We start from the raw sequence: 25,690 nt of genomic DNA, 5'->3' as shown, positions 1-25,690 counted from the left end.
ATATTTCACTTTGTGTGTGAATAAATCTAAATTATATGAATGTTTCACTTTTAAAATAATAATAATTTACGGGGGAAATGTAATTCTTTCCTGGTAATTGTTCTGAGATGCACCTGTCCTGTACACAGATTCTTTATCATGATCATGGGTTTCCTGTTACAGCATGTGTTACGATGGTGTTTTTGAGTTTTGCCATTTTAATTGGCAATTGTGTCAGAAAATCAGAGGAAACTATAATTACCAACCAGGTGATCTTTCACTTGATGATCATTTATCAATCTCAAAGCGAATTGGCCACATCTCTCTTTACAAGCCTGTGCGCAAAGCCATTCCAGTGTGTGTGTGTGTGTGTGCGTGTGTGTGTGTGTGTGTGTGTGTGTGTGTCTGAGGGAGAGAGAGAGAAAGAGAGAAGGAGAGAGAGGGAAAGAGAGGGAGACGAACACAAACACTGCATCACCATCATCACCCACTGAAAGCCCTTTAAGTATGTGGTTTTGACACCACCACAATACCAAAGCTAACCACCCCCTCAGTGCATCCTTTAGACAAGCCCAGACACGGGCACCGCTGAACAGGAGTGTATTTCAATTCCAAGGAGCTGCAGGAAACCAAGGGTCAGTAAGGGGTTGGGGGGGTGGGAGGGCTCTGGAATAGTCACTTCAGTACACTACACATCAGTACATTATGCAAGCCGTTCACATTTCCAACGGATTCACCATTTACCAGGTGCCAGGTTAATGACATTTTGATGGGACAGTTAAAGTCAGCAAACTGCTATGATGGTGTGTGTGTGTGTGTGTGAGTGTGTGTGTGTGTGTGTGTGTGTCACTGTGAGTGTGTGTGGGTGCGTACAGGTATGTGTGTCACAATGTGTGGTGTATGTTTAAGTGAATGTGTGTATGTGTGTGTTCACGCACGCACTTGCTCTCATTCCACTAATGCCTGCACAATTATTGCACCTCAGCAGAACTGAGCTCGTTAAAACTGTCCATGACTATGAAATGCCACCGACTGCTTTCAGTTATTTTATTAATATAATATATTAATAACATATTAAGGAATATTATAGCATAAGGCATAATCCAGCTCCCTTAAACGTTACTGCAAACCCAATCTATTCCTTTACATATGAGAATGTACAAACCATACAAAACTCCTCAATGTACAGTGAATTAAAATAAATCTTCTTAATCTGAAGACATGTTGTCCTCAGATAATTGCATCACACAAATCTGCTTAGTTTTTACTTTAAAATGAACAATTTCTATTTAATACTGGTTCAAATTAATAGCACTGGTGCAACCAATACTGAAAGGTCTGAGAACAAACTAAACACATCTCAAAACACATCTCAATCAATCAGTGATAGGTGCAGTGGGACCAGAGAACAGAACCACACAGAATCAAAAAGTACTGATCCACAGAGAGTTCACTTACCCAGCGCAGCGACATGGCTGGATGTGTTTATGTGAATGTGTGTGTGTGTGTGTGTGTGTGTGTGTGTGCGTGTGTGTTGGGGGCTGGAGGGTGAATCTAAGCACCAGATGTACGTTCAGAGCAGTGGAGACACACCTCTCTACAAGTTCCCGTTTTTTTTTTTTTTTTACCATACTGGTCAGGAAGGCTGTCAGACACAGAGCCCCTGACTTGCTTCCTGAGGACACGAGGAGAGGAGAGGATAGGATAAGAGTACACACACATACACAAACACACACACACACACACACACACACACACTCTAAAGAAATAAAGATAGAGAGAGATAGAGAGAGAAAGAGAGGGAGAGAGATACAGAGTGAGATGGGACATATACAGTCTCTCTTACAGACACACACACACCATAATGATTCTAAGCGCAAAACGGTTGCTTATGGACTTACGGTTGCCCCCCCCACCCCCCCCACACACACACACATCACATTATGCAGTCCAGCCCCAGCAAAGGTCAAAGTTTAGCTCCTGCCTGATAGAAACATTCCACCTTACATCAGACACACACACACACACACACACACACGCACACACACACACAGAGCCCAGCAGATTTTCCAAACTCTTTGCCAACCTGCAGACTGGAACAAAAACAGAATTTATGCAAAACACCAATATAATCTCAGGTGGGCCTGGCTGTCATTGAAATGAACACAACACTCAGCAATGCACTGCACTGAACACAGGGAACAGGTTTGGGCACGGGCATGATAGTTTAAATGTTGTTCATACCGAGCTGCTCCTCCAAGTATTTAACTACCTCACTGGCCAAAGATTAGGCAGCAATAAGGGACACCCATGTTGTTAGAACAACACATCCAGGTCAGCAATGGAATTAGATGTCTAATCTTAGTCTTTTTGCAAGAACCTCAACAAAATGTTTCATCATCATTCTAAGAATGACAAAACCTTTTCATTAGGGTGGCAACTGAGATAAGAAATATGAGTAACAAAATGCATCTGAATATGTCATTAATATTTTTCATATACTGAAGGTACTTACATAATGTATTGCTGATACAGGAGTATAAAAAGGCTGAACATACTTATCTGGTGAGGGGGGATTATTACTGTGCTCAAACACTAATAGTTATCTTTTTAGTAGAAATGTTGGAATCGGTTATTGGTATGGGCAAGTGCACAAATCTAAATCTCTGTTTGAAAGAAATTCCCTTAAATTTCCCCTTGGGGATCAATAAAGTATCTATCTATCTATCTATATATCTAGAAATGCTAAATCCCTAGTCATTATGCACATGTTCCAAAAACATCACCGCTGGTCACACCATCATTATGGCCCATTTTTCCAAAACTAGTGACGCCAGAGACCAGAGGAAGCGGCACTGGAATGCAACTTTCCAACACTCACACACACACACACACACACACACACACACACACACACACACACACATACACACACTCACATACTCACACTCACACACACACACACACACACACACACACACACACAAACACACGCATGCACGCACGCACGCACACATATATAGACACACAGACGCACACACACACACACACACACACACACACACACACACACACAGAAACACAGACACGCACTCACACTTACACACACACACGCACACACACACATACAAAATGTGCATGCACACACACACACACACGCGCACACACACACACACACACACACACATGCAGACATGCACCCACATGCACGCACACACGAATACACATCACCCTTAGCAAAGCTCTCGATTCCTGGGATTTTGCCAGGGAACAGCAGCCATGGTGTTGTGCTGCTCTTTGAGCGAGGTAGGCCGGCTCAGCCTAGGGTGATTGAAACTAAATTGGACAGTAGAGCTGCCTCACGAGGGACCCTGAGGAGAGCTCAGCGCTGAGAGGTTAGGCCATCTTCCAAAAGCCAAGTCTCAGCACGCTCTTTTCCCACAGGAACCTGAACCCTACACTCCAGAAGAACTACTCTACCTGAACCCTTAACCAGAACTTGAACCTTAATGGAGGAGCCAGGTCTTGATAGCCTTCAGTAAATACTGCTATCACTGTCCTTGTTTTGGATTTTGACATTATCCATTTTTTAAACTTTCAAAACATAAAACTGCAAAAAAAATACAAAGGGGTGCACTGGATTTATCTCAAGATAAGATTCAGTTATGTTGTTTTCATAATCGTTGTAAGTCATAAATGAAATTGGAAGTTGATTTTGATTAATTGCACAAGTACACGCTGAGTCCATCATCACAGGCATAGAGAAATGATTTACGTTATTATTAATTATTAATGTAACTATACATTCGTTATGTAATGAGGTGCATGCATGTCTCCGTCTCAGGCATAACACAACTCACATTTATGTAAAACACACTGCAGAGAGAATGTCACACAACACATTCAAAACTGTATGCGTAAGAGAGGGGAAAAAACACACACAAAAAAGTACAGACATCGACACACCCATCATATCATGTGCGCATACATATCTACAATAGCACACAGACAAACACACACATCCTCTCTCTCTCACTTGTTCTCTCTCTTTCACACACACACACACATACACACACACACACACACACACACACAAACACCCACACGTACACACACACACACGCAGCGTGCAGGTACAAGCAGCGTGACTTTGAGCTGTCCGTGGTGCGGAGGGTAAGCGCGGGCTCTCCTGGGACGACTTGTCCTCTCTGGCCCCGTTTAGTTTGTGTCTCTGAGGGCTATGGAGATTAATGAAGCCGCGGTGACACACGCAGACCCCTCAGCACACACACACACACACACACACACACACACACACACACACACACAGACACATACACACACTCTTCTCCTGTTCTGTTCTTCAATGTAAAGACACTCACCTTTAACTACACTCCTCAACACACACACACTGTTCACCAAATCTTGCAGAGTGGAAGCAACTTTTTGTTCTTGGTGTGAAGCACAAAATGTACCGGTACTTTTCTCAAGTTGAGAATTGTACTCTATTCCTGATTATGTTGTTTGCTTGTTTCTGGCAGAGTACTCTTGTCCGACCCATTATCATGAGCACACTATTGCAGCACGGCAATTACCTGCTCCCTCAACACAGCGTCCTTTTAGTATCCTATTCCACCCTTACACCTCCAACCTGCATTTCTACACATTTCAGCAAACCATTAATTGATGACATGGGAAAATAACTGACAGATTAATCACAAATAAAGATAATTAGTTAACTCTCCACTCATCAGGAGTTAACTAATGATGAGTTAATGATGAGTTAGAGTTGACTAACTATGTTAATACTCAATTCACTCCAGCTATGTGCCTAGGCTGTGAAACCCCCTAAGACACTCTCATTGGGACTGCTATTCTTCATGATGTAGAACAGGAGACGATTTACTCTAATAAAGCACTGCATTTGACTGGTTTATTGCTATGATTCCCCAGGTCCTGGACAATATTGCATTTTACACACACACACACACACACACACACACACACACACACACACACACACATACATACACACACACACACACACACTCTCTCTCTCTCTCTCTCTCTCACCCACACACACATGCACACTGGCATTTATTTCTCTAGATATCTATTCATGTAGACATTTCTCTTCTCAGCACTCTTCTCATCTTGTGTCCGCATGCTGCAATAGACTCTGCTTGAAGCAGAGATATAGAAAATCTGGAGAATCTGTCAAGGTCAAAATATACCATCACTATCCACAGCATATGCCCTTCACGTGAGACAAAAGATACCACATCCTTTCAATCCACATCACAATCTCCACCCACAAGGACACATTTAATCACTGTGCAAGCATTGTATTCTGTCTTTGTTCTTGATTTCCCCCCTGGCTAAATTCTGGTCTTTGTACACTGCTGCTTGATTTAAGGCAGGTGTGGGAATGTGGTCTCGGCGTTTACACGCTGCTGTCATCTATCGTTAGCAGAGCTCTCCGCTAGGGTGGAGGCATGGGGATTTTCTGAGGGATTAAGTATATGACCCTAACCTTTAATCCCACGCAGGACAATCTGAAGAAATGGCTATCAATGTTTGTGTCATTTCTTCAAGTAGGAATGATACTGCCATTTTACTGCCATTCTACTGAAGTGACAAACAACTCTATTGATACTCTAATTAACTGACACTGTAGCAAGGCCAAAAGGATAAGCAAATAACCATTTTTTTTTTTTGGATTGTTGTATTATTAACACATTTTGAACACAATGATATTGTACCAGTGGTTGAAACTGAAGGACTAGAACATCCGGGAGACAAATTAGGGGAAATCACGATTAATTTGTAATGGAGGTTGGAATCCATAACACAAAATAACAAGAGGAGCATTATATGTGAGACATAAATTACGGTAATCACACATGATAAAATTATACCATACAGACAAAAAAAATCTCTAGTAAATGACCTCTGTGACACAGGTCACAGGCCATTCATGACACTACAGTTGTCATGTCTCTTTTATCACATACAAGTAGCTGAGTGTTTCAAAAGGTTCACGAGTCCCAAAAATAGCCTGCGTCATTCACAGCAGATGTATTTCCGAGCAGCAGAGAGCCCATCAGTATCTGCATACTGGGGTCCCCCTCCCCAACTCCAACATCCCCATCTTGTGGTCAATGGAGGGCTATTCGCCTCTTCAGCAGCTTCACACTGCGCTCTACCAACCAACACAGTGTTGGATACTCAGCACTGCGTCAGATTTCAATAATGCCCTTCCTCTTCGCCTCCGATTGGTCAGTTCTGGGTTACCTCAGAATCGGCGAGGAGGAGGGGAGGGTGGCACCACACAGTTTAACTAACCCCCTGTGGAACAGAAAATTATATTAACAGCGTAATTACTGATGGTGACAGCTATCCCCTGACAACTAGGGCAGCGGTGGAGTCATTTAGCGGAAGACTGAAGGGGCGAGTGAATCAGTGGAATTCGCTAAGGATGATGGGTAGTTGGATGCCTGCAGGTAAGGTGTAACCTAGACAAGCCAAACTGCACAGGAAGTCTTCTCAGATGCACTGCAATGCTTTTATTTTGTGTGCGTGTGTGTGTGTGTGTGTGCATGTGTGTGTGTGTGTGTGTATGTGTGTGTGTGTGTGTGTGTGTGTGTGTGTGTGTGTGTGTGTGTGTGTGTGTGCGTGTGTGTGTGTGTGTGCGTGTGTGTGTGTGTGTGTGTGTGTGTGTGTGTGTGTGTGTGTGTGTGTGTGTGTGTGTTTGTTTGTTTACAAACTGTCCCTCTGGCTATTAAGTGATACCTTAGCCTCAATGGGAAATGTTTAGGGGTAAGTCCACACGAGTCTGGGTAAAACAAAGATGTGGAGACCTAAGAGCTGTATTCCAAGGCATGCTGTGACAGGTTTAAAAACTGATATTATCCAGTCCTTAGGCTTAATTCAGCCTAACTCAATTCAATCTTTATTTCAGACTCACAGGAGGGTCCATAGCACGTAGAATAATTAAATAAATGGAGTAGAATAAAACAAAATAAAATAATCATCTCATAGCATTAGTAAAAGTGAAATATACATCAATCAATCAATCAGTCAGTCTACAGTAGCTTCTCTCGCCAGGGTTTTGTCAGCCTGGGTGAGTACCACACACAGCTCTTTCTAGGGCTGGTTAAGGCCTCTATGACACTGTTCAAAGATTTGTCCAGGTGACATATGAACTTATAAGATTTCTGAGGATTTCCTTCCTATGTAGGCACACCGGAGAACACAAATAGAGATGGCTGGCACTACACCATCTAGGCACCAGGAGCAGTAACCTCATAGCGTCATTATTAGCCACAATGAGCCTTCTTAAGCTACCTATCTTGTAACTACGCCAAAGATGAGCATGTGTATACATGGGTGTACATAGCACTATAAATGAGGAGCATTTCACACTAACAGAGCACACACGATACTGAACTTGTAAAAAAGCATATTGGCCTGAGCATACAACTTACGGCGCTAACGATATACAGTATATCTCTGTCATCACTCAAATCATCAGTAGGAATATGACAACTCCGGGCGCGTAACTGAAGCATTCTATTTCTAACTGAAGACTGGTCTATTTTTTACAAACGTACGCGCCGCTATCACGTCTGGTGTAGCTACTTCCATTGAGTATAGTGGAAGCTAATTGTTGCAGCAGACACAACGCGAACGGAGTGCTTCTGTTATCCGCCTGTAGCTTCCCTGTAATGTCATAGTCTACTCTATGCCATATTGTGAGCAGACTTTCAATCATTGTTGTAGACCAGCACTACAGTACATGGGCTAAGAATGACCAGATCATCTGCATACATGAGATGATTAATGGCATAATTCCCAACCAGACAGCCACAACAATTGTTACAACAATTCAGTTGATTTGATAGATCATCCATTTATACACATTTAATAATAATAATACAGGAGACAAAATTCCACCTTGACGAACACCATTATCTACATCAGTGTTTCTCAACCACTGGTTGTCCGCAAGCTATCCCAAGTGGTCCGTGAGCAGACGTAGTAAAATATAATATAGATGAGTTGTTTCCAACTTGTATGTAATTCAAACAGTTCTGCAACACTTCCTATGTAAGCTACGCCAGTTAAAATCATATGAATCCTCTGATACAATAAGCAAGGTGCAAAGACAATGAGCAAGGTGGTTCAGTGAGTAGGCCTATTGTGTAATATACTGTTTGTTATCTACTCTTTTAGCTAGGTGGTCCATGAGGTTTTTTTTATTGGTTAGGTGGTCCTTGATCTGAAAAAGTTTGAGAAACACTGATCTACATGAAAAGGGGTGGATAGAGCACTTCCCCATTTAACCTCCAAAGTCTGATGGGCATACCAGAAAACTATTCTAAGTATGTATCTTGGGACCCCTCTCCCAAGCAGTTTGAAAAATAATTGTTCATGATTTCTCCGATCAAAAGCCTTAGATGCATCTGCAGATGGCCTATTCTATTCTACTCAGATCACAAACACACATTTAGATTATTCCTGAATTGATAGACAAAACTGCAGAACAACAGCCCTAAAACACAGTGGCCCCAACCACCTATTATGGAGACATCAGTGGCCATGTTTGTGGTCAGAAGACCCTTCAAGAGATCATGATACCACCTTTGTTTTGTTCCAACACTATTGTTTTCGGCTTCAAAAAAAGCAACAACAGCTGTCTGTGATACATCAACAACACCCATTTTGTCTCCATTTTTCCCTGTTGCTCTGATTTCCCCCCAACAGAACCCAGCAGTACCGTGTCAAGCTCTGCCGACTTCGGAGGGGGGGTGGCTGGTTGAACATTAGCACCTGGCACACACACCGCTGCACTATACAGGTCCAACTGGGCCCTACTTGGCTCGACCCGCGGGCCCGTTTCTGGCAGCCGGCACTCCAGAGCCTCGCTGGCGCTATCAGACATACACATACACACCCATACACACACGAACATACACACAAACACACACATACACGCGCGTACACACACACGCATACACACGCACACACACATACACAGACACACACGCATATACACACACACACACGCACACACACACGCACACACACATACACACACACAAACGCACACACACACACACACACACACAAACACACAGAAACACGCATGCATACACACACACACATTTATAAACAAATACACACACACACATAGAGACTATTAGAGAAATATACACACATATACACACAAACACACACACACACACACGCGCGCACATACACACACACACACACACACACACACACACACACACACACACACACACACACACACACACACACACACACTCTGGCAGCAGTCCAAATCTCAGGGATGATAAATGCACCACACTCTCCTCCTTGACATATTCCATTAAAACAAAACAGGGCCTTATTTCCAGCCGGCAGGCACAAGCCTCATCTCCCCTGCTTTTTTTTGAGCATTAATATTGGTGGCGAGACATACTGTACAGTAAATTACTTCGTCAGAATGCACTGAATGTCTGTGTTTACGTTTTTTTAAGTGTTCTTTATTTTCCGTTTGTTTGTATTTCAAAATGCCTATGCCAAGAGGAACACCACAAGGGTTCTCTGTGTTTGCTTGGGTCAAACTGCATCTCTGACAGAGTGCTGGATGTCACTGTCATTGTCATTGTCTGTGGAGACACATACAATAAACCAGATATATGGTGATTGGACAAATCAGAGAAACCACTGCCCTGCAAATCCACTGTTCTTATCTGCAGGTGTGACAACAGGGAAAATCTATGGAATGTAAAAAACAGCTTAACTGTAGTATATGGTAATACTCCCTTGACCTACAATGCTGGTCATATGAAATGTCTTATTGCATCAGGCTATACAGTTCTTTAGACGATTCCAAACCATCTTTGCTGGGCAAATACTGACTGAGGTTGACAGATACTATGTTATCAGTGAGAGTTATATTGTATATTCCTTTAGGGCTAAATGCAATGACTATGACAACCCGAGATTGAGATTAAGACAACCGGCTAGGCATTGCATACAAAGAATGTCATCAATATTTACAAACGCAAAGATGGTCTATAAGACACTGCCTGCCTAGCCATTTGCATGGGCTCAACTAATAAGGCTATTAAAAATAAATGTATTATTATTATTATTATTATTATTATTATTAATAGGGTCACTCTCAAATAACAGGACTTATCAAAAGAAAAACCTTTTGGTGGCCTGACCACAAACAATTCACATTAGCCTTTATGTCACATCACTTTCGTACAGATTCTTACCATCATCATCCCATTTCTTTGGAATGAAGTTTCAAGGAAATAGAGGGGGAGAATTGATGGGAAAGTAGGTAATTTAATAAGCATCAATTGCCCTGTCTGAATGGGGCCAGACTTGCCTGATGACAGGAGGAGCATGTTCAGACATTGCTGAATGTAAACAAGCACTTCTCCACCAACATTCGCAATCTCCTCTGTGACATTTCAGAACCGCTAAGCAACCAATCAGAGCCCAAAACATATAGAGACGGAGAAGATTCACCAGAGAAAATTCCTGAATTTCCCCTTGGGGATCAATCTATCTATAATCAATCAAAGTATCTATCTATCTACCTATCTATCTATCTATCTATCTATCTATCTATCTATCTACAGTATCTATCTATCTATCTATCTATCTAGAGCACACCGAGATGGCTTTTAGTTGTATTTTATTATGGTGCACAGCAATAGACTAACGTTTCGACACTTCTTCGTCTTCATCAGAGTCCATGATCAGTCCTCTCCCTTGAAGCACCAGATGTGCACGGAAGAAAGTGAGGTGGAGCCACAGTACCTTTGTTGACCCAAAACATATATCCGAGCCTCCAACAAGTGTGTCTCTGATTGGTCAACAGTAGATGCCGTCATCAACAATGAAAGCCATCTGATATCAGACATGTTTCAATAATTAAGATAAATGTGACAGCATGCTGATATGAAACTGTGGAGCAGTTTCATATGATACATAAAGTATCTGCAAAATTAAGCAAATTAAAAGATCTTATCACATTACAGTATACATCCATTGCAAATGGATAACTTTATAGATAACTTTTCTTTATAGATAATCAGTGACATTCCTAACCAGAATATGAAGCCGGCGCACAAATTGCCCACACATCCAGTGGTATACTATTTTCTTGCCATCTATTGGCCAGGTGAAGCCTGATACCCACAGTATTCACCATAAGGACATGGGTTGAATGGGGTTAACCCAGATTTGGCGTTCTGTGGCAGGAAGTCTCTTCAGGAGAGTGAGCCGGAGTTCCTTTATCCCAACTGGGTCAAATGGAACAAGGATGGTCCCTCTCTCCCAGGCAAATGTGCTCTTTTGTGCTCCTGTGGACAACGGGGGTGCCACGGGTCCAATGCCAACAAGGAGAGAGAAGAGGTATCAGGTAAGAGGCAGACAAGTGGGGGTGGGGGGTGTAGTCACCAGGGCAACAGCACAACAGAGGCTACACTGTTTCCTTGGAGCCGTCCGGAGAGAGGAATGTGGCAAGGGATTGTGGGAAAGTTACACTTCTGCACATTCCCTATCAGATAATTACAAAATCTGCAGAGTTGGAGGGGGGAGGTGAGTGGTGGGGTGGGGTGTTGGGGTGTAGTCCCTCCCTGCCAGAAGCCTGTCACCTTGGTGATACATAGCACAGGAACAGGAGAACTGAGATCAGAAGTGCAAGCATCTTAAGGAATGCAAATAAATCTGTCTATCTATCTATCTATCTATCTATCTATCTATCTATCTATCCATCTATCTATCTATCTATCCATCTATCTATCTATCTATCCATCTATCCATCTATCTATCTATTTGTTTTTCTTTCACATGATACCTTCGTTTGCGACACTGGTAGGATGGAGTTGAAGAACAAGGCAACACCTGTGAGCAAAACATGCTGCTAATAGAGAACATGAACAAAAAATCCCTCTATCCAACATCAGCCAACATCTGACCACCATTTCTACAACCACTGCCATTAATATCCATTTGTCACACGTCATTTTTTCAACTCTTCCCACATTAATTCGTCAATGCCATGGCCGTCTCTCTAGGCTTTAGGAAAGGTCTCACTCGTCCTCGTTTAGGAAAGGTCTCACTCGTACAAAGTCCTCGTCACCTTATGAGACTCTGTTCCCTGCTCTCCAAGTCAGAAGATGACTGGAATATGGATGGATGGATCCCTGGAACATATGGAACATAGCACTCTCAGGGGATAGAGAGAGAGAGAGAGAAAGCGAGAGAGAGAGAGAGAGAGAGAGAGAGAGAGAGAGAGACGAGGGCAGTAACTTGTTTCCTTATCTCTGGAACCTGTCAAAGGTCCACACGTGTGTTATCAGAGTGAGCAAGGCCCAGACTTGCCAGCATTGATAACCAAACACCAGGAGCAGGGATCTGCATATACGCTGCTTCAAACGCCTGATAACCTTGGGAATTTTAGCAGTCGTGGCATTATTGTAAAAATGAACTACAGACATGAACTGAATATGGTGAACATGAGCTTGTGCATGAATCAGTGTTTGCATGAATCAGTGTTTCATCCTTTCAGTGGCAAAACAAAAAGTGAAAGTATAAAGCTTAAATGAAAGAATAAATGTTGCTGGGTTTTTCCGGGTCTTTTCCATAATGATTCTTTATTCTTACCCTGCTTTTTGTAGTTTTGCTAAATAAGTGCCTATTTTTGTTTGTTGTGAATTTGAGCTTTAAAATGCACAATGTCAGCTTGTGCATTTATTACTAAAAGCTAAACTTCCAGACCTTTTTCAGGCTTCCATCCAAAAATATGTTTTATACTTTTCCAGGTCTGGAAAGGATCATGATTTAAATGCTGTAGTTTTCCACTTTCTAGACCAGTGCAAGTATACCCTGATTGATGGATGGATGGATATGGATGGATGGATGATGGTTTGATGATGGACTGATGGATACTGATCAATGCACAAACACACAGAGAGACACACACACAGACACACACACACACACACACACACAGAGAGAGAGGCCTACATCAACCTTAATCTATAATGTTTAGATTTTAAAGTGATAAGTTGAAGTCTGCTCTTGGAAACATTACCTATTACATCTCATAATTACAATGTTTACCTGCTCACTGTTCACAAAAACACGAATGGGAAAGTGTACAGTAAATGTTATATTACACTTTGAAAATATGTGTCTAATACAGTATGTGTGTATTTGTTACGCCTGGGTGACTGACATTCCCTGCAGGCTGACATTCTCTTTTTTAAAAAAAAAAATACTCAACGTTGCCACTGTACTGAATCCCTATGAGACCAAGGAGGTCAAACATGTGACTTTACAGCCAATCAATTCGCATCCTCATCCCCCTCAAAGAGCTTACCCATGCCTCATTACACCGTTTAAACCAGAACAGGCTCAAAGATCACATCCAAACAATGTTAGCAGATTACTTAAACTAAGATATTTGGGAAAATGGAAACTTGTTACGCACGGTGGCAGCCAGATTTGCCAAAGAAGCGACTTGAAACGTTATAAATTACAATAAGCCTCCCCTCCACATAACTTCATCATTTTTTCATTTGCAAGCATTCACTGTTCAAAATAATCGTCCATAGCAAAACAATAATCAATCGGCAGAATATTGTGCAATAACATACAATGGGTCAAAGAACCGTTTCAAACGTCAAAAAGAGATCTGCAGTTGAAAACATAATGCATTAACGATGACATTTAGGCTACTCCAAATAACACTTGACAGTCTTAACAGTTCATGCCTGGCAGGCTCCAAGCCAGTTAGCCTGACAATTAGTGTGGTCAGAGTCAGACATCTAACGCTTTACATTATGTCCTGCTAGTGAGGAGGGACCCAAGATAGGAAGTCGCTTTTTACCTTGGCTAAAAGTCTCTCTTCTTCTTTCGCTCTTTCTTCTTTCGTTTTGCCATCTTCATAATGGACAGGCATCTGCAGACAGTCGTCCTCACAGCAAATAAAACTCACAGTACATCCCATCCGGGCGGAACGGTACAGTTTCCCTTATGCAGACCCATTCAAACGCAGTAGCCTAAATCATAAAACGGAGCTCAGTTGAACTCCTTCTAGATCTCCTTCCTCGCAGGTAAGGTAACACGGTGGCACGGTTGAGGTCGTGTGTTGATAACTTGAGATGCAAGTGTTTTTTTTTTTTTTTCAGCTTCAGCACCGCGCTTGAACAAGCAGGCAGTTGTGACTACGTTTCAGTGTTCCATTTATACGAAACATTTCGGATTTACCTTCCTTTCCCGCTGCTCAGGAAGGGGCCGGGTTATGGGAGTACTTTAAAACACGAGAATAAGAATCTGATATGTAATTGAACTCCTGTTCTGTCGCCCCCTCAACTATAATAACTACACAGCACTGGTTGCTCAAGTCGGTTCCAAAAACACCTATTGGCATTTGGCACCATGTGATCTGTAATTAAATATATATGTATCTAAACATTACAGTCATTAAAAAGAATAAATTAACAGAAAAAATAGGGAATATGTATCCTTAGGACAACAGCTCTGAGCCTCCACCATGGTGTGGAATATTGATCTCTTAAAGGCCACAACAGAAGTGTTTTGCCTGGTCCACTGAACAACAGATTCTTGTCATCTCATAAAATAGAAATTATGGACTGAGAGATTAGATAAAATACATAGACAACAAAGGGGGCTTTTAAAGGTCTTCAAACTGGAATTGTGAATAAGTCAGTGCTGTAAAGCCCTTCATAAAATGTATAATCTCTCTCTCTCTCTGTCTTATTCTAAGCCCCTACCATTATGAGGTTAATGTTTGACGGCATATTTTCTGGTCACTCAAACACACACACAGAGAGAGAGAGAGAGAGAGAGAGAGAGAGAGAGAGAGAGAGAGAGAGAGAGAGAGAGAGAGAGACTGTGTGCAAAACAGCCTCATTGTCCAGGGAAATATTTGTATTACCTTTCTGAGTGTGTTGGGATTGTCCCCCCTGTACACACTGACAGTCCAAATGAATGAAGTTCCAGCAGTGTGTGGAGTAATGGGACTGTCACCATCTCTGTATATGAATCGCTGGGTGTGCACTCCAGGGCAGGGGGATGCACTTCTCTGCATCAGATGTTCCACTAGGGGAAATCACTGTTATGCAAACTGCACTAAAATATCAGATGTTTATGAAATTATGGGAAACTGCCAACCATGAATACAGTTGTTTTCACACTGCAGGTCGTACATATTATTTACTTATATAGCGTAGTCATATTTTGTCTTTATGTTTTTTTTTAAGTTGATTGCATGATGAACCCACTGATAAGGAAATGTTTAAGTGAAGACTTCCTTCCTAGAGGAAGTTGGCACATTGGCTATACTCGCCAGCCTACTCTTTTCATACAACACACACAGTTTGGGTTTTCTGTCTGGCTTTCTTTCTGTTTGCACTCTCTCCATCTCTCAGCAATGTTTCAATTTACTGGCACATTACAAAACAACATGTCTTCTTGTTTACATCAGCCCCTGTAGTTTGAATTGATTTTTCCATATTTTGAAATGATTAAGATAACTTGCACAGAAATTAACATTTGACTCTTCCATCCAAATCACAAATCCTGGTTTTCCATCTTCTCATGAAGTTCCCTCACAGGTAGTTACTGTTGCATTTAGAAAGTTTGTTGATGTCTTATTGTGCCCCATTTGTATGATTTATTACAGTATATTATATTAGTATGTTTACTATATGTTAGTTTATTATTTTCCCCATCTATCTCATTTACATACAATTGTGTCTAGATGTATAAAAATGGCACCACAAGACTGCACCTTTGGCAGTAATTCAGATATGCTTTCCTGTTTCATAGCAAACATAATGAGTTCACAGTAACTCCTCTTACCTTTCATAAAATTACAGCGAATTTGATACAACTTGCCAAAAGCTATGGCAGTTAAAGGTGAATATAACATTCAATGAAATTCACTGCACATTCATATGATTTAAATGCCACTTTTGTTTGACTTAAACCATAGCACATTACTGTAGGTTTATATAAACATATATAGCCATAAATATAAACCTTTAGAATGCTACAAACAAATATTAAAAGTGTTCCAGGACCTCAGAAGGAAACATGAAGCTGCCTCCTACAGATGCTGAAGCACTAGGTGCTTATGTGAGGAGCTTGTTGGCGATGAGCCCGCTTGTGTTTGTTCACTGCCTTGAGTGCTCCAACACTGGGATGTGTATGAAATGTGATTCGCATGGAGTGGCCAAGTCTGGTTTCCTGGCAGCAGAAGCAGGTCACGGCTGGCACCTTAGAGAGACTGATTCACACAGAGCCTGTATGCTCCATCACCCTCTACACTGCAATGGTGGGGCTTTTACATGTACAACCTGCAGCGATGAGCACCATCTGCAACATTTAGGAGTAACAAGTTTTGGTCTAAACCCAGCAAGCTAATTACCTAAAAGCTTTACTGTATAAACCTGGCACACACCAACAACAGTACAACTGACACTGGCAAAGGCTTACTAGCAGGCTAAATTTGCTTGCTTTTTCTGACATAGTTTGCGATGTTGTGCTATAAAAGCTTGTATTTTTTGCCTGTCCCAGCTTAGGTGGGTAGTAGGGTTGACAGGTGCATCTATCTGTCTTACACATCTCCATTTTTCATCAAGATAATTTGAGGATAACACCCACACTAGTTGTCTTTGAAATTGTGCATCAAAACAAGTGGCAAAATCCTGCATAGTGCTGTTTTGATCTGACCTTCAAAAGACTTAGTTCGAAGTCTATTGACTGTAGCTGCTGTCAAGACACCTGCGGTACATAAAAACAAATGGAATATGTGGGCTGGTGAGGAGATGGATGGCTATTGACTGTATTTGGAATTTCCAAGCACTATTACATTTTATTATGTGTGCACTGTACATATGCGCTTTGGAACATGTATAGACCCAGACCTATAAATGCTCACCTACCCACGCAGTTGATCCACATAATGCCAAAATGTCTGCACACACACACACACACACACACACACACACACACACACACACACACACAGGCACACACACGCTGGCACAGTTTTATGAAATGTCTGAACAGGTTTATAACAGGAACATGTTGTCACACAGATGTGTCACACAATACCTTTGTTCATCTGTTTATTTTTACTGTGTTGTAGTTTGGAAGCCATCTTCTCCCAGTAAGTGCCTATCTTCTCACTTCTTGTCTGTATCTCCCCTCTTAGCTGGATGCAGCATTCTATTCAATTCCCTGTTGATTCCACAAAGAACACATTCACATTAAAGGAAGAACAATACAACCCTCTTTCATTTGGTAAAAAAGATAGCCATCTTCTTCAGTATTATTCAGACACTGTGAAAAACGTTTGAATGACGTAGTGATGTTGTTATGTACTTTGGATGTAGATATGAGTGAATGAGTCACTGTAGCGCTCATGGTTCTACGCAAGCAGCCGTGAAACACTTGTGACACTTGAATCCAGTTAAAAAGAAATGTGTTATTTTACCGCACTTTTATCAGCGCTTCCCTCAATCATGTTATTTTGTTTATCCCACCTGTTTTTGGATGTGCAGTAAATGTATGACTCAATGTAAATCAACCATCAACACAGGCATCACATCCTGTTAACACCACATCATCACAACACTACATGGTGGCAGCAGGACAGGGGGTCACCTGATGCCTCCCGTCGCCCAGAGCGTGTTCAGCCATGTCAGGGGGCCAAGGGGGGCACAATGACACGGTCCGGCGGCGTCAAAGCCATTTGACCATGGGAAAAGGGCCTCAGCAGGAAGCTCATGTTTCACGGCTGCTTTTTCTCCCTGGTTGTAGAACCAGGAGCGCTACAGTGGCTCACTCACTCATATCTACATCATCTAAGTACATAACAACATCACTACATTTTTCAAACATTTTTCACAGTGTCTGAATAATACTGAAGATGACTATATTTTTGACCAAATGAAGGAGGGTTGTATTGTTCTTGTTTAAACAATGTGATGTTCTTTGTGGAATCAACGGGGGTGATTTGAATCCATCAATATGGGGACTGCTCCATCCAGCGGATGACTGCTCCATCCAGCGGAGAGGGCCTCACAGTGGAGGAGATGTGCCTGTAAGTTGATCCATCTCAAGCCCTCTGAAGGGGACTTCAGAGAGTGTCAGGTGGGGTTATGGAAGTCACAGTTTGTCTTCTCACAACTTTCCATCCGGGGGGGTGGGGGGCGCCCCATGGTCAATTGTCAGGAAGAGCAAAGGTCACCTGCAGCAGCTGAGGTCACACTACCATCAGGGACAACCAGCATCCAAGCTCTTCCACTCGAGCATGGAGAGAAAGCTCAGGTTGACGCCTGCAATGGAGATTGGGCAGAGAAGGAAACTTCTGGAAACAAATCCTCTCCTTGTTCTTCCACGTTTCCAGTGCACTTATACTCCCATTCAGCATGTTTAAAGCTACTTTAAGGTGGATTGAGCTATTTGTCAGTTGTTACTTTCAATGGCCATTGGCCAATACCATTGTTTGGCTTCTATTATCTAAGTGTTTGCTAAATGGAAAAACTGGAAATTGAGACTGTTGACATTTCACCCCATTACCTGGTCACTAACACCTCATTCATCCCTTCAGGTGGTGAGCAATTGTCCCTCACTGAGCCCAAAACATATCATGTCTTACTAGCCAGTAGCGAAGCATGAGGTTTAAAATGGGGAAAATCTCACACATGAATTTGACAAACATGAATGGGGGTTGGGAGGGGGGGTTGTTATTGAGGTAGTAATTAGCCATAAATCTAACATTAGACTACATGATGAGAACTGTTCTAAACTAACACTAAGAGCCTGCCCATTGAAGCTTTTTTTTTAGCTATGGTGTGCGACGCTAAATCATTGCTTGTTTCACAAATATGTCAAACACTACCAAATATTTAGAAAACCTGAAAAACAATATTCAGAAAAAAAAACTGTAATCAGTGTTTAATTTATGTTCTGATATAGCACTGAATTGAAATATTCATGTTTAAGATTTAAAATGTAGAATACTTGCAATGCAAAGAGAGAAAGAGGAAGATGGCTGTGTGTCGGAGGCTTTACGTAGAACCTCAGTCGCTGCAGGACTGACACGTGCATCAGCCATTTCGGTGGGGCAGTAGACAGTTTTGATTGGCTGACTTGCGATCAAGTCCCCCTGAGGAATTGGTCGCAGATCCTACAATATGTCATGTGTGTGTGTGTGTGTGTGTGTGTGTGTGTGTGTGTGTGTTTGTGTGTGCGTGTGTCTGTGTGTGTGTGTGTGTGTGTGTGTGTGTGTGTGTGTGTGTGTGTGTGTGTGTGTGTGTGTGTGTGTATGTGTATATGGTGGCAACCTTCCCTTTTGTAGTGTTATCTCAGTAAATGATAAAGCTAAAATAGTAGGTTTGTTTTAAATGAGGAAGAAGAAAAATTAAAGGAACAATGTGAACTTTGTAACCTTACAATAACATAATGTAGTTCTTTACCTGAAAAGTAATGCCTCTCAACAGGCCATTGGTTACCCCATTAGCATCCTATTGAATTAATTCAGGGCCATTGATATTTTGAGCTTGTGAAAAAAAAAAATGTGCCAATTCGTGCCTATGTGTACATGTGTAAATACATTTTATAGCTGTAGAAATGTGCTATGTACACATTTCCTCCTTTTCTACTTTCCTGTGACTCTGAAGTTACAAGCTTGCGACACTAGGTGGATTTACATGGACAGTTTGTTTTGTCAGTACGATTAAACTGAACCGAATGAAAAATGTGTGCCATCTGTTTACGTATGTTCGATTCCAATCAGGTGCTCTCAAGCACTCTAGAATCTTTGTTTGGAATAGCATTTACTGCTTTGCTTTTGCTTGAGAAGCTACAGCAGGCATTTGGAATAAGAACGGAATACACCACCCCTTTCATTCCGATAAAAATTCTGATCGTATCGACAGCTTTATTCCGATCAAGGTGTTTACTATATGTGATATTTTTATTATGATTGAGCCGTTACGCTGATTCTAATCGGATTAAAGCTATCCATGTAAACCCACCCACTGAAGATAGGTATGGTTGCTTGACCCAACCAAATGATAATTGGTACATCTTGATTTTGTCAAATGTCATCATTGTTAGGTCAGTGGCCACTCATAGCATAGCACCATACAAAAAATACAAAACAATTTTAGAACCAACTTAAAATCATTAAAGCGATGTTACATGGTTAAACAATGTTACACAGTTTCTAAGCTAAAACATTTTTTGTGACATCGCATACTGCAAACATCACCTCACCATCCGCTAGCTGAGGGTGCCCTGAATACACTGTAAAAAACGGCGGTCTCAATGGATAGCCCAGGCTCCAAAAAGGGCATCAAAAACAACTTTGTCCAGCCTGGACCATAAAAACATAACAAACTGTTCCAGCCAATCACCGACGAGATGCACGTTTAGGAGAGTTAGGGAAGGAAGGGGAGGGAGTTTTGTTTGAATGTCAACAGAAGTGATGTTTCTCAACATTGCTTAGAGCACCTTTAAAATAATTATAATCACAGTTTTGATTTAAATTATTGTATTTTTCTGATATCTCATATCTTGTTGATGCTGGGGTGGCTGGGCTCTATGAAAGTGGATGATGTAGAGGATATTCAGCCTGCTGAATCAGCAAGTAAGAACACAAATAGAATAGATCTCAAACTGCTAACTAACCACGGTTTACCTTTTATGGGAATAGCACAGACCATGAACGGATGATTTATGCCTACACTTTACCTTTTTCAAACCTTTTCTAACAGGCTGGGTTGTAGTATATGACCAGATGTGGCAGGAAATGACCAAACATGACGGTCCGGTCAGCGGAATGCACATGATGTCCTGTAAGTATGTTTCTAGTTAGTCTTTGTCAGATTATAGTGACAATTTATAGTTTTTACAATTTATACAGGCAGTTTCACATATTTGGATTGAGCCTAATCCTAGATCCTGTTTGCTCCAGTTGAGACCATTCTGACACAGGACTCATTTCAGGGCACCAGAATCACAATAAGCATTTGGTAGACCTGTCTGTTCTCACCAGGAGAAGAACCTCATTATCGGCTTAGAGGGGGTATCACATGGGGGGGGATTACTTCACTTAGCCCCTCACAAACCTGACAGAGATAGTCCAGCAACACCACCCCCCATCCTGGTCCTTCACATCAGAAACCTGTGTTGAATTGTTTGTTATTGCATGACTCATACATTGTTCATAATTGTTGCTGATACAGTAGGGTGCTGCACTGTTTGATCCATCCCAATTTTATACACATACTGTATTATAAGTGACATGTAAAATGTAATTAAGAGATATTGTAGTACCAGTTGTACGCTGTTTTCACAAGTTTCCACACTTTCCCACATGCCATGGTCTGACACACTGTGAAGTTATTTCTACTTGGAAGTGGTTGAACCTATCGTGGGAAATTGTAGTGAGATGAGATTATGTTTGTCTATCAGGTCAGAAGTTAAGAAAATGTGTCAAAATCACAAATGTGGAGAAACTACTTCCTGCGGGGCTTCCCTTTCTTATGAACTTGCAGGAAATAAACGCTTGTGTAATGGTTGGTTAAAGATTTATGAGGAAATAAACTTTCTTATTGCAGCCAATGTTATATGTTCCAGGCTACCTTGGAAACAACACTATGGTAACTACATTCACAAACACTACCACAACCTCGTTCCACTGTGTTTGAATGTCAACAGAAGTGATGTTTCTCAACATTGCTTAGAGCACCTTTAAAATAATTATAATCACAGTTTTGATTTAAATTATTGTATTTTTCTGATATCTCATATCTTGTTGATGCTGGGGTGGCTGGGCTCTATGAAAGTGGATGATGTAGAGGATATTCAGCCTGCTGAATCAGCAAGTAAGAACACAAATAGAATAGATCTCAAACTGCTAACTAACCACGGTTTACCTTTTATGGGAATAGCACAGACCATGAACGGATGATTTATGCCTACACTTTACCTTTTTCAAACCTTTTCTAAGGCTGGGTTGTAGTATATGACCAGATGTGGCAGGAAATGACCAAACATGACGGTCCGGTCAGCGGAATGCACATGATGTCCTGTAAGTATGTTTCTAGTTAGTCTTTGTCAGATTATAGTGACAATTTATAGTTTTTACAATTTATACAGGCAGTTTCACATATTTGGATTGAGCCTAATCCTAGATCCTGTTTGCTCCAGTTGAGACCATTCTGACACAGGACTCATTTCAGGGCACCAGAATCACAATAAGCATTTGGTAGACCTGTCTGTTCTCACCAGGAGAAGAACCTCATTATCGGCTTAGAGGGGGTATCACATGGGGGGGGATTACTTCACTTAGCCCCTCACAAACCTGACAGAGATAGTCCAGCAACACCACCCCCCATCCTGGTCCTTCACATCAGAAACCTGTGTTGAATTGTTTGTTATTGCATGACTCATACATTGTTCATAATTGTTGCTGATACAGTAGGGTGCTGCACTGTTTGATCCATCCCAATTTTATACACATACTGTATTATAAGTGACATGTAAAATGTAATTAAGAGATATTGTAGTACCAGTTGTACGCTGTTTTCACAAGTTTCCACACTTTCCCACATGCCATGGTCTGACACACTGTGAAGTTATTTCTACTTGGAAGTGGTTGAACCTATCGTGGGAAATTGTAGTGAGATGAGATTATGTTTGTCTATCAGGTCAGAAGTTAAGAAAATGTGTCAAAATCACAAATGTGGAGAAACTACTTCCTGCGGGGCTTCCCTTTCTTATGAACTTGCAGGAAATAAACGCTTGTGTAATGGTTGGTTAAAGATTTATGAGGAAATAAACTTTCTTATTGCAGCCAATGTTATATGTTCCAGGCTACCTTGGAAACAACACTATGGTAACTACATTCACAAACACTACCACAACCTCGTTCCACTGTTTGTTTATTTTTTGCCATCAGCAAGCTTGTAGAATATGCTAGAGTCAAGAAAGGTGTTTATGGGTTAGTACACCAAAATAAGCCACAAAATAAGTTCAACCACTAGATGGCGGTAAAACTCCACCTTAAGCACAGGGTCACAGACTAAAACGTTGTTTCTTTCCATTCTAAGATGGATCATTCAAAAGATCGGCATGACCAAATTCTATGCAATATGATTCAAATAATTGCAATAAGTGCTATATGCTGAAGAGTGTTGCCCCTGATGTTTTCCCCTGCACATCACATGAGTGTGAGGCTGCCATCTTGGGACATGTTGGAGCTAGACCTGCTGAAGAGACGGGTCATCCCAGGCCTGTCCATCGCTGCCCTCTTCCTACTTCGCTTCTGGATCAGGCGCTGGAGGTTCCTGCGGAACTTGACCCCGATGAAGGCGTAGAGCACCGGGTTAACGCAGCAGTGTAGGAAGGCGAGCATCTGGGTGAAGACGACGGCCTGGTCGGCGGCCTGCCGCTGGACGCAGTCAAAATCCAGCAGCTTCGCCCGCATCAGCGTGTCCACGACGACCCCCAGGTGCTGCGGGCACCAGCAGAGCAAGAAGGCGGCCACGACGGCGGCGATGACGCGCATGGCACGGAGCCGCTGCAGGCAGCGCGTGCGCCAGAGCCGCAGGGCGGTGGCGCCGTAGCACGCCAGCATGGTCAGAAGCGGCAGCAGGAAGCCCAGCAGGTGGCGGAGTACGCGCGTGGCCAGGCGCCATTCGGGCGCGCTGTCCATCTCGAAGTGCTCGCTGCAGATCTCTTTCCCCGAGCCGTCGCTCGTCGGCCTGAAGACCTCATTGTGGAGGGCCGTGGGCAGCGAGAGCAGGACGCCGAGAAACCAGACACCAGCACATGTGCCGAAGTTCCACGGCCGGCTGTTGGGCCCCCGCCAGCCGCCGCCCTTCGCCTCACCCGCCCGCACCACGGCTAAGTAGCGGTCAACGCTGATGCACACCAGAAACAGGATGCTGGTGTAGAAATTGACCTCCATAAGCATGCTGGTCAGCTTGCAGGCGACAGTCCCGAAGAGCCATCCGCTGGGCATCGAGGCGGCCCAGAACGGGAGGCTCAGGGCCAGCAGGAGGTCAGCCACGGCCAGGTGGAACAGGTACAGGTCAGACGGGGAGAGGCGCTGCTTGCTGGAGCCCACCACCAAGCACACCACCAGGTTACCGGGCACAGCGATGGCGAACACCAGCAGGTAGAACACACAGATGAAAATGTCGGTGATTGTAGGGAGGGGTCTTGGGCGGCAGCTAAAGGTGTCCTCGTTCAGAAACTCGATGCTAAAGTTGCTGTGCTCGGACAAGTTTAGCTCCTCGTACAGCTCATCATCAAAGTCCAGTTTGAAACTGCCTGAGCATCACATGAGTAGCCATTAATGTTCACGCAATAAATCATACAATGGCCAAAACCTCTAATTATTATTATTACATATTCATAACTGTAATTCATGTTACCGAATAATAATAATAATAATAATAATAATAATAATAATAATAATAATAATAGCAATATATATTTTACTATACATTTACATTTTTGCAATTCATTAGAGTATAACTTAGATCACAGAAAGTGTTTATTTTCACTAAACCAAAAAAAACAAGAAAGTGAGAACAGGCAAAGCAAATCTAAGTCTAAACATGCATATCTATCTAACATGTCTAAACATATCTATCTATCTAAATCTAACATGCCTATCTATTTAAAAAAAAAAAAAAGATTTATTGTTGGATTTAAATAGCTTCTCACCTGCCATCTCTTCCAGCGGTAAACAAACCCAACACTGAGGAGACTGCTGGCCCCTTCACTTCTCAGTGTCAAAGAACAGGACGCATTTCCCCTTAGCCTATTTGCTCAATAGAGATTACATACACATCCACCTCTTGTGTGTTTCTTTTGCGTTTTGTTGTGAAATGAGGATTGTCAATTCACTAAAGACTAAACAACATTTGGGTGTTTTGTAAGAAATAAATATAAATCGTCATAGACCTCTCCAGAATAAGTCCCGCCTCCTAACTTCCGTATCCATCCAACCTTCCGTATCCATCCAAAAAGCTGCTGGGCAGATTGGTCTACACACTTATGCCATCTAGTTTCCACTGGATTTTTTGATTTTCGGTGCCGTTTAAGAAGTATAGTCTATAGTATACTACTTAAACGGCACCGACAATCAAAAAATCCAGTGGAAACTAGATGGCAAAAGTGTGTAGGCCAATCTGCCCACCAGCCTTTTCTACTTCGCTACCTACAGATGTTTTACCGGTATGATATTTCGAAACGCCATGTTATTTCCCATAGACAATCGACGCCAGGAAGTTGGATGGATACGGAAGTTACGGAGACGGGACTTATTCTGGAGAGGTCTATTGTATTTGATACTGATTTGATATATGATAGTTTATATGTGAGGCAAGGTGCCTTCCCTGCAGAAAAGCTTTGTATACCTTACCCTCGGTTTGAATTTATTTTAGGCTATAATACTAGTTAAGACTAGCCTGGCTAGCGCCACCACTTCTCAATGAGACGTGGTCTGGGAACCAAACCAGCAAAAATGCCCAGATCCGTTTATTGGGTGCCACGGATGTCTATCAAATGCGTCTGTGCATAGCTCATCATCGTTTTGCTTTCCCCCCTGTTCTGTGAT

General features: G+C 42.2%; 1 protein-coding gene across 1 annotated transcript; it reads right to left on the bottom strand.

The window, feature by feature from the left end:
* Positions 1-22,986: 22,986 nt before the first annotated feature.
* On the bottom strand, positions 22,987-25,039 carry LOC121698548 (C-X-C chemokine receptor type 1-like). Its single transcript, XM_042080736.1, has 2 exons — positions 24,796-25,039; positions 22,987-24,396 (listed from the first exon to the last, which is right to left on the bottom strand). The coding sequence occupies exons 1-2, from the start codon at positions 24,800-24,802 to the stop codon at positions 23,282-23,284; spliced, it is 1,122 nt and encodes a 373-aa protein (XP_041936670.1). The 5' UTR covers positions 24,803-25,039; the 3' UTR covers positions 22,987-23,281.
* Positions 25,040-25,690: the final 651 nt, after the last annotated feature.

The sequence above is a fragment of the Alosa sapidissima genome, chromosome 23 (genome assembly GCF_018492685.1).
Source record: "Alosa sapidissima isolate fAloSap1 chromosome 23, fAloSap1.pri, whole genome shotgun sequence".
Lineage (NCBI taxonomy): Eukaryota > Metazoa > Chordata > Actinopteri > Clupeiformes > Clupeidae > Alosa > Alosa sapidissima.
Note: the sequence above shows the minus strand (reverse complement) of the source record. Positions and strands in the feature narration are given on the sequence as shown.